This window comes from Geospiza fortis, unplaced genomic scaffold (assembly GCF_000277835.1).
Source record: "Geospiza fortis unplaced genomic scaffold, GeoFor_1.0 scaffold162, whole genome shotgun sequence".
Classification (NCBI taxonomy): Eukaryota; Metazoa; Chordata; class Aves; order Passeriformes; family Thraupidae; genus Geospiza; species Geospiza fortis.
The window spans coordinates 2,751,840-2,762,619 of NW_005054316.1; the positions used below are offsets into that span (position 1 = coordinate 2,751,840).

The following is a 10,780-nucleotide window of genomic DNA, read 5'->3' on the forward strand; positions in this document are numbered from 1 at the left end:
ATATTTCTGTATCTAGAATGCTATTACAGTTAAGAAAATGTAATTTGTATTCAGGATAACTTAGGGGTTTGATGTATTCATGAGAGAAGAAAATCCTTATCTTTGGGGAATGGCAACAGAAATAGCTTCACCTGTTGCACTCTGCATAGAGATTTGAATTCTATACCTCTTTTTGGCATTGGTCTTAGAAAAACCAGATCTTTTTCTTTTTTACAAAATGAAAGCCTAATGACTTGGAATTGGGAGTGTAGATGTCTTAGAAGTTTGTTATTAAATATGTGTTTATTTCAGTAGTTGAGAGCCTGGCTGAAGACTAGAATCACAAAATTTCAAATTGAATAAGTAATAATGTTCTTTTATTTATGCTGCAATTTATTTGGGAGAGGGATGGGAGTAGCATGACAGTAGGATTTTATGTTCAAAGTTGCCATGGTAATGCAACCTACTACCTGTTGCTAAGACTATGCTGTAGCTGTTATTACTTTTATTACAGCTCTTTACCATTTAGTTTTTAAGGTGTTTGTTACAATTCAATTTCATTTTTAGGAAAACCAGTAAGTTTTGCCATTTGCCAGGAGGGCTCTAGAGTAAAAGCAACGATAGCAGTCCAGGAACCTGATTCTGCTGACATGGCTCCTGTCCTCTAATGCAGAGACATTTACAAGCCATCAAACCATGTAGGAAGACAAGATTATCAAGACAGTTCAGTGCCCTGTCTATATTAATATCCACTTTTCCTGTAAAGTCAGTGATCAGTATTTGGAGACAGAAATGCCCCACCAATAACACCATACAAAACATACAAACAGGTGGTTCCTAGGATCCTTGGAGGATCCTGTCTGGTTCAGAGTGTCCTAGGACCTCTATTACTGTGCCAACCCTGCTGAGCAGCAGCAGTATGGTAAGCCTGAAGTCGGCCAGAGTGCTTCCATTTGGGGTCCCAGCTGTGAGACTCTTAAGATACCATCAGCCCCTCTACATAGTGGATGGCTTGGTCTTTACAATACACTGCAAGAAAAATATTTACCCAAGTCAGGATGGTTGTCTAAACCATGCCTTTCAAGTATGGAGGTGGTGATAAATGACTTCTGCCTTCTGCACTTAAAATGCTGTATTTATACAGCATTCTCTCTTGTTAGATTCTTATTTTCAAGACCTGTCTCCTGGTCTTATTTCTATAACTCCCTATCCTTTCCTGCTAGATAACAACACTTGTCTATCTTTTTATCTGCATGTGAAAGCCATTGGCTGAATTTTGCAAAATTTGTACTGGCAAGCACCTTCCTATATCTGAATCTCTCATGTCTTCAAACAGAAAAGTTCCTAATTATGCCCATTCTTATGCTCCTCTCTGTATTTGTGTCCAGTGGTTTAGCACTTAATGTAAACTTTTATATAAACTTTTGTATTTTATCTAGAAAATACTGAAAGTTAAGTAGATATCATGCAGTAGAATCAGAGAAATGAGTTACTGTGTTTTATCCAGAACAGTACTCTGATGGCTGTTGCATAACAAGTGCTGTTTTTTGTTAAACTGAGCTGTGGGATAATATTACACTGTATGAGTGTACACAGTACATACGTGTTTTGAGGGTGTGCCTACATTGGTGTGAAATAAAGGTGCATGTGTCTGTTCTGTTCTTACCAAATAGTCACAGGGATAATCACAGTGAAAGGCATACTCACAGCTAAGGGGTTTGGTGTGGTCTCAGTTTTCTGAATACAGTCCTCAAGGGTGAGGTCTTGGATTCTTCCTCCCCATGCTCTGCTTATAATCGTGGCACCTAATTTAGGAAAAGGGTCTTAGACTCCATCTGCATCAGTCAGAAACATTTTGGGTCTTTGAAAGTCTCTTTAAGCATTAGTCACTGGGCGGAGGCACCTACTTCTCTCCACTCCTTCCGACCTATGAGTGTGTGAAATACATTTGACCTTGAGGCAATAATTCGTAGCCCATTATCAAACTCAAAAACAAGTGAAAGAATTGCCAGTACAATATAATACATTGATGTTTTGGAAACCTACCTTTGTTAGCTCATGAAATGGAGGGTTGATGTCTGTCAGTTGACTCTGGCCACTTTTACAGTCAGATGTTAGTGTTGCTCTACATTTGCTCATGGAAGAGCAGACAGGTCTGTGAAGGGGGAAATGTGGGTGCTGCTTCAATATCTCAGTTGCTGATGACTGCTGTTTTCTGGTTCTTGATGGCAGTTTTTGCATCATCTTGGTTTTCACTTGTCTGCAAGAACTCTTTCCAAAGTCTGCCTGTTTTAAGAGCTTTGCCTCAAGATTCATCCGTTCAGTCTTCTCACCAGTCGCTGGTGTCATATGATATAGTTAAAGAGAGGACTTTTGGAGTGTCTGTAAAATACTCATTTAACTTGTTCATTTGTCAGAATGGAGAGCTGTTCAAGATATGCCTGTGGATCCTATGGTCTTTCTCTATATGTAGGTAAGATGTACCAGGAGAATTCCAGCATTGAGAAGGGTTTTATGAACAGATTGTCAGCTTCTCTTTCTTGCATTTTACTGATCAGCACAGGGAGTGGTGATAGTATTGTTTGGGAGGTTAAGATATAACTGTGCTGTGGATTTTGGTCAGAAAAGGAGGGCAGAAATTAGTGCTGGCAGGTACAGAAAGCAGTCCCAGTAGTTCTTGTTGAACATAAGAACCACCATGCACTTCAGAATACTAAGAAATACACCATGCATGAAATGTCTCATCTGCAGCTGGAAAAGGAATTTTTAATAGCTGAACGTCAAGTAATTGACTGGTAATAAAGAAATAAATATAATTCATTCGCAGGGTAGGACCACTGCAAGGGAAATTAAGTAATTTTCCGTGTAAAAAACATTTACAAAACTGAATTACAGTTTCTACATCATCATTTTATCCTCTTTTTGTAAAAAGGGAGTACCATCAATTACTTTCCTTTGCAGAGCATTTTGAAACAAAACTGCAGAATACGTTGGATGAAATCAATACTTATGAGCTCATTAGGACTACTACCAGAAATAGTATAACCATGCAGCATACAGCATGGAAAAACTTCCATTTTGGAATGTTTACATGCCTAAAAATTCAGTGCTTAAAAATGAATGAAGTGTGGAGGCTACTCCAGTTTCTCCTGCTGCAAAGGGGAGTCATCCTGAGTCTGTAACCCTTAAATCAGTCTCTTTGTGTCTGTTCAGAGGAAATGGCTTTGTTCAGAAGATCTGATGCACATGCGAAATCTTTATAAAATGCCTTAGACAAACAAGAATTTACAGTAACACTTATAGCACTAATACAACAGAATGAAAAGATCCAAATCAGCATGAATCACCATGAACAAGCATGAGATCTCTTCAAATAAAAATATAATTCCAGTAATTCTGGTACTCACTTTTAATGTAGCTTTTCATTTGAGCTTGCTACTTTTACAAAGCAACACTTCTCTCATTTAGAAACCTTTCCACTAAAATCAGATTGATGCTTAAAACATCATCAGACCCTCTTTTTTCAGGTCAGAAATCCCAAGCCTTTTCATAACTGAGATAGTGGAGGAGCCGTGGCATCCATGGAGTCCACTAGGGGCCTTACTGCTGCTGCTTGGTTTTCCATGAAAAGTTGTCAGCCACTGCAGTATGTACCCTGAACAGTCAACTTAAGAAATACCAGAATGAAGATTGTAAGAAAGTTTGACTGGAATAAATACTTGTAACCGGTTGTGAATTTGCTGTGGTATTCCCAATTTACCACATGGAGCTGTGTACTAAATAGAATCAATAATTTGGTGGTTGGTCCTGACTTTTGCTGGATGAAGCTACTCTGTTGTTTTGCCACAGCTATGGCCCTATTTTCTCTCCTAATTTGTTGTGCTTGCTCAGTGAAATTGAATCGCATGCTGTTTCAGGCAAGTCTTGGAGAAGTTGTTTTCCTCGGTGCAGATGGCTCTTTCCTCCAGATGTGAAAGGCAGTTAAGAGCTGCCTCATTTTTTTCTTAACCCTTCTGGACCATCTTGAAGTACCCTTGATGCTATAGTAGTGCGGTGGTTCTTACCTTATAGATGATTTTCTTGTGCCTGTGATCTGTCATGCACATCAGTCACAGCTCTGGCTCCTTAAACGGGTTGCTTTGGTTTATTTGGTTTGTGTTCTTGTTTGTTTTAACAACGACAAAGTAAAATTCAAGAGCACAGCAGCCTCTGGGAGATCTCCCTGCTGGAAGCTTTGTGGCAGCTTGGCACCAGTGAGGGTGCAGCCCCTGGTGTTTGCAGCTGCAGATGTTCCAGCCTTGCATCTTCAGCCCAAAGCAGTCAAGGAGAATCTGTACCCTGACCATTTCCCTTCACCCTGCTTGTTTCATTTGGGAACACAATGAGCTGTCAAAATTTCCTGCTTTGTTACCACAGAATTCCTTCCTTTCACTCTAAAAAGTATGATTTATCTAAAACTGCTAATTGCATAAATTGTCAGAACGGCTGCTTAGCTTGATTTTTAAGGTGGAGACAAAGAGATGTAAAGGTCTGGTGGACTGATGAACGTCAGCCTCAAAGTCATCTGCCAAAGCAAAAAGAATAACATTGAGTGTGTTGCCATGAACGGCCCAAATTAATGTGGTAAGTTGTGTATCTGGTGCAATCCCTTACTTAGATGTAATTAAAAGTAATAGGGAAGAATATAAATATTTTCCAAATACATGAGCCAAGAAAAAATGGAGGAAGGGAGGTGTGGTTGATTTAGCCCACCACCACTTCCTAACTAATCTTTCTCTAATGATGTAGAGAGAGACTAGGTGGCACCTGATGAAGTATTTTGAAATAACAGATTCATGAGGTAGAGCTACTTGATAACATCTTTGACTCATCAGAAACTTGCCTTCCCTCAGGATAAAGTTAATAATCATATAAGAATATAAAGATTTTAGTGGCTTTTCGTAAGTCAGCAAGGATGCAGATTTATTCTGTATACTATAGTGCTAGAGACAGTCCAAAATTATATTGTCTGTAAAAAATGTAAAATTACACAAACAGCCAGTTCTAATAATCACTAATTTGTCATGACTTCCGTTCCTGGGGTTTGCTAGTTCAGTAAAACTCATTCGTATTTCATACTAACTGCATCAATAGCTCCATTGCTTACCCTCTCTTTGCTGAAATTGCTTTGAATAGTGTACATAAGCATCTAATTTGGCTAGTCTGTAGGTCTGTATGAGACAGCAGGACCGTGGGAGGAAGCTGGGTACCAGGAATATCCAGGCATCTGGGCCACAGAGCAGCTGGGACAGAAGAGGTGATAGCAGAGGTGAACTTAATTTAAAATAGCTGTAGCTGTTAATACCTGGTATCTCCCAGCATTGTGTTATCCTCAAGGATCATTAGTGCTCTTCTGTGTCAAGATCATCAAGAAAAATTCTTTAGGACCATTCCCAGCATAAATTTTCTAAATATCATGGAGATTATGGAGTAATTGTTCCCATGCAAAAGTTTCCTTTCGTTGCACCGTGTTGTCTTCTTATTTTCAGTCTTCATTTCTTGTACTCATCTCTTGCCTTCTCTTGCATGTTTAATGAAGTCCACATTGTTGAATTGCACTACAGTATTGCTTTCTTTTCCTTTTGTCTAACACTTAGTTATTTTATTTGAGGTAGTTAAGTATCTTGTATGGTCTACTTTTGGTAAGCCTACCTTGTCTTTTCATCGGTGTTACAGTTGTCTACCTACCTTTAGTGTGGTCTTCCTCAAAATTTGGGGTCACACTTTTGAGATCAGAGTTAGGGAATCCTTTTGATACATGACTCTATATGATTTTCTTTTTGTCTAGTACTATGGTACCTCCTCTGATTTAATAGATGCATTATTTCATGCCTAGAAAGAATATCAGTCTTTCTGGCTTTATAGTATCATATGCTTTGGGTGTTTTTTCAGATTTTTGGAGTCTGAATTTGTCTTTTTTTTTGTTTTTAATGTCTCTGCTGATAAAGTCACAAGTGACATGTGTGTCAGTGTATAATACAGAGGATTACTTGCAGATTCCTGTTAATTCATTGGTGCCTGCAGAAAAACAAAAGCATTGGTCAAGGCATGCTCTGAATTCACACCCGTTCTTAATTTGCTGATGCCTGTATCAGCAGCAGGCTCAAGCCTGCCTAATTTTTTTGAGTTTATATCATGCGTACGGTGTGCTTGCCATTCTTACTCTTTGTGCACACGTGAGCCAATCTGATGGGGTTACCTGTGCCAGAGAGCAATGCTTTTAAGTCTGGGTGCTGCTTCGTGAGCTCTGGCTTGTGGGCGCTGGTGAATCTTGCGTCAGTGTTTAACAAACTCTCCAGCTCTTTGCTCCACCCTTCTTCTCTTTAACTTGAGGATCTCGAGGGGATGGGTTCTTGTACCTTCATTGCCACAATTACATAGCACTTAATTTTAAGCTGCTGATGAAGGTGGACCCATGGCTTCAGCCTACCTTTGAAGTGGAACAGCTGAAGAGCAGGTAGAGGTTTGCACCTCCTGCCCCTGCTGTCAGGAGGGGTAAGTGGGGTACAGCTTGAGTTGCTTTGGACTGGTTCCTTAGGGTGGTTGGCAAGAAGGAGCCGAGAACGGGGAACACATGTTCTGTCTCTGAGAACAAAAAAGCAAAGTGAAAGTAAGGGTGAGAGAACCTGGATTTATATTTATAATCAAAAGTGACTGTGTTTGAAATATTCTTAATTTGCATGCACTCTCTTGTATCTTTCGTATCTCTAAGGACCCCTAGAGGGCACGGAAGGTTTTCTCCACCTCAGATATTTAACTTAGTAATTCTACTTGGCTTTCTTCCCTTCAACATAATTGTTAGCACATTTTAAGTGAACATTAGATAGAAAAAAAATTAACAGCATTTACCTAGGTCCTTCTTTTATGTTACAAGATGTTTTCTTGTTTTTAAACCCAAGCAGTAGAAGCTAGCACTAGCAGCCAAATTCTTAAATTATTGTTTAGATTAGTCAGATGCTATATTTGTATCCCAGAGAAAATGCAATTCAAACTAACTAAAAATTCACACTTCATTGCAAACTTTGATAGGACTACATTGTGAGCTGTGTAAGGATGTGCAGTGGGTATGCTTTCAACACTGTGGTCTCTGTTTCTGTAGAAGAGGAATTAGTATGGTGAAGAACTAGAGTGCTCTTAACTAGAACCTCAAGGTCTCCAGACTTCATCTTATTTAAGAATTTTTAATATTTTGGTCTTGTTGATTGCCTGTAAAGGAACAATTACATTTCACTACAAGATACTTAAAATTATGGACACATAAAAATGACATATGCTTGCCCACTAGTTCCTGTCTACTTGGAGAGAGGTTTTGTAACTCTTATATATTCTGGGGAGCATTTTTCTCCTTTAATTGTTTTTGCCTATTTAATCAATATTACATGGTAAGTCAGGAACTAGTCAGTGTGCAATGCACAATACTAATTCTTAGTATTGTGTTGGCACTTCATCACCTTTAAATATACATACTAATGCTCCAGAGTAATGCTTATCTGAGAACATCATGTTTTCACTCACATAAAACAGCTGCAGTGTTTGAGGAGAAGGTTTGCATTTTCCAGAGTGCTCAAAGAGCAGAAAGTAAAACAAAAACAAACAAACAAACATACAAACCACCCACCTAAGTGCAAAAACATCTTAATACTTTTTGGGGGGGATTTTTCCATCAACTAATGGTTTTGAGAGCAGTCCCACAGCTGTGGAGGTCCGTTGGATTGTGGGCCTGGTCTGGGATTGGGACCTTTATATGTGAAACCCTGACAGTCAGAGTCCTACCTGTTCTTGCTTGAGAAGAAAAAGGCAGATGTCTGCACTTCTTGTGAAGCAATGAGAGTCTGCTTGCTGGGCAAGAAGTTGTTCAATAGGATAATGTTGTTTAATCCCAGCCAGCAATGAAGGGGTTTTTGTGTCTCTGTTCTGATAAGAGGATCAGCTGTACTGCTTTACCCAATTACCCAGGGATGTCATGGGAGATGAATTTTTGGACCTTAGTTTTCCCACTGGAGGAGTGTAATGTCGTCACTTTGTATTAAAAAATAGATCTAGATGGAAACAGCAGAGAAAGGCAGCTGCCCCTTCTAATGTCTCTGGGGATTTTGTGTTTTGCAGGAGATGCACGGGTGAGAGGTCAGACAGGGGTTGTCTCCGAGCGCCGCGGCTCCTACCCGTTTATAGACTTCCGTCTTCTTAACAGTAAGTGCAACCCTTCTTTCAGGTCTGTATTTAAATAAAAACAAATAAAAATCTCTATTGGAAGTGTATGAACCAAACTATCTCATCTCACACATATCTGTAGCTTAGCTGTCTTCACACAGTCAGCATTAATTCCATTATTTCCACTCAGTGTCTGGTTGTGAAATGTTTTGATTGTGTGAATAGTCCATAATGCTCAATCTGTCAAATGTAAATACAGTAGGGCCATGGGGTGTGCTAGGGAAGGAGCAGGGGCAGTTCAGAATTAAAGAGATAAACCTCTGTGTCCTTTAGCCTCTTAAACAACAGTTGGAACAGATTTATGTGAAGCTGTTATCCGGTCATATAGAATTGGCACGGACAGGGAGCATGTGACAGCACTGACCAGTGGTTTACAATAACATTAATTTTTCCAACAATTAGAACCCAATCCAAAGCCCCATGGAGTCTTCTCATTGACGTCAATGGATTTTGGGTCAGGCCAGCAGTGAACATCTGTTAAAAATAATCTTAACCTCATTTTGATTGAAGTTATTTTGCCACTGTTGTAAATAAAATCTAAAAAGAAACAAATCAAGACCCTGTTGTTTTTTTTTTTCATCTGATGGACTCTCTCTACTGATGCAAACCCATTAGCAAGCATGTAAAAAATAAGATAAAAAGAACCACTTAGTCTTGGGTCCTGTAGCACTGAGCCTGGATGCTGTGTAAACTTCAGTGTATGGATACAGGCAGATCTTGATGTGTCCTTGTGCACTGCACAAGCAACCTTTGAAAAAACTGTTATTCACTATCTTCATCAAAACAAACTGGGACTCCAGCAGTTTCAGTGCTGACACAGTTATGCTCCTAGGGATTGTGCTTTTTATCAAAGAGCAATTTTCAAACCAAAGTTTGAATTCTCCTTTTTGTACTTCCTTGTCTGGGTGCCTGGGGAAGGGGAAGGGAGGAGGAAGCAGGGAGGGAAGGGAGCAGAGAGGAAGCGAAGCGGGAGGGCTGGCTGGGAGTCAGGGGTAAAGAGGAGCTGGGAGGGGAGGGCTTGGGATCTGATGGGCTGCATCCATCCATGCTGGCAGAGTTACTGCCACCAAGCAACGTGCTGCTATCAGTCCTGCTGATGGAAGGTTATTTTCTGGGTTGTAAGTCCATCAGAAAGCTTGCTGTGGCTGAGGTAGAAAGACATAAGGGGGTAAGATGGGTCCATCAGTTTTCCAAGGACAAAGGGAATAACTTACTGGTTGAGCAGAGTTTTGAGGACAGTTTAGTTCTGACTTGCCAATGAAAAGCATGAAGAAAAATCAGGTGTAGGCTGAGCACTTTTCATTCATAAAGTGGATATATATTCATATTCAAATGTGACTAAATTGATTCTTTCTTTTTTATTTTGAATACATACACGTTATATTAAATTCAGTTTCTTTTAAACTTCAAAAGAGTTTTCAGTTTCTTTGCCCCTGGAGAAGGAAGAACACAAGAATAGTTTCAGAATTTTTTTCTGGCTATAAGGCTTTCAGTTCTAGCCCCTGTATATGAATCCTGCCATCCTCCAGATCCTGCCAGTTTCTGGGAAATGCTGGTGCTGTCCGTGGGCTGTGTAGAGAGACATCTATGGCGAGGGATGCTCTGGTGAATATTCAGCCTTTGATCATGCCAGGAGCAGGGCACTCCACTTCACCACTCTAAATATAACTGCTGAACATAAAAATTGTTGCCTCCTGGTGTGTGCACCTCTGGTCCAACAGGGTAGGGGACCTGGGTGTTCTTTGCTCCTATGCTATCTCTCACAGAGACCTCCAGCTTACTCTTTTTACTGCTTTTCCATAATCTGAAATGTATGGCTGGCTGATCATGATCTCTGTAAGGGAAAGCAGTGATCCTGATTTTAGATTCCCCATGGCTTTCAGGTTTTTATATATTTACCATCTTCTAGAGAGAAGGAGTAGTGCAGTAATCTGCAGTTCTCTGGGCTTTATGTGAGTCCAAATCCGGCTAGCTCGAACCCTTAGCCCACATGGACTTGCATATACGAAGTAAGAGACAAGGAGCACTCTCCACCATGTGGGGACGAGTATCCTGTTTATTGGCTTAGGACAGGACGCTTCTGGCGACGGCCACCACCGAGGTGGAAAAGAGAGCGGACCCCACCTGCAGTGGGGTTTTACACCCCAGAGGATGGGGGCGGGGAAAGAGGACCACAGCCAATGGGATAACATTGGGGTGGGGTGAGGGGAGGGGCCTCCTGTGGGACAGGCCACCCGGGAGAGACCATGTGAAGGGGAGGGGGAATAAACCATCCCCGTGACCTGACGTACCCAGTAAAAATTTCCCATCACCCCATGCAAAAACAACTAAATAAACTATTTAGTGCAATACAACAGAGTAGTGTTGCCTTAATTTTTCAGTGCAAAATGAAGTGGGATTTCTAGATACTTGACTACTGATTTTGTAGTTGGCAAGTGCACACTGGGCCTGGCTCACTTGGTGACCTACAAGTAAATGAGGATGCTCCGTGTCAGAGCATGCAGATGTGTTTTGCCAGGAAATAAACAGGCTTTTTTAATATTTGTTCATT

The 10,780-nt window shown here is 40.4% G+C and overlaps 1 protein-coding gene across 2 annotated transcripts in view; it reads left to right on the top strand.

The window, feature by feature from the left end:
* The window catches only part of PDE7B (phosphodiesterase 7B), a 170,194-nt gene that overhangs the window by 123,512 nt on the left and 35,902 nt on the right, over positions 1-10,780 (top strand). For both annotated transcript variants that reach the window (XM_031056267.1, XM_005420075.2), the window contains exon 4: positions 8,125-8,208. In XM_031056267.1, the coding sequence (XP_030912127.1) occupies positions 8,125-8,208 (84 nt within the window). The remainder of the gene's footprint in view (positions 1-8,124; positions 8,209-10,780) is intronic.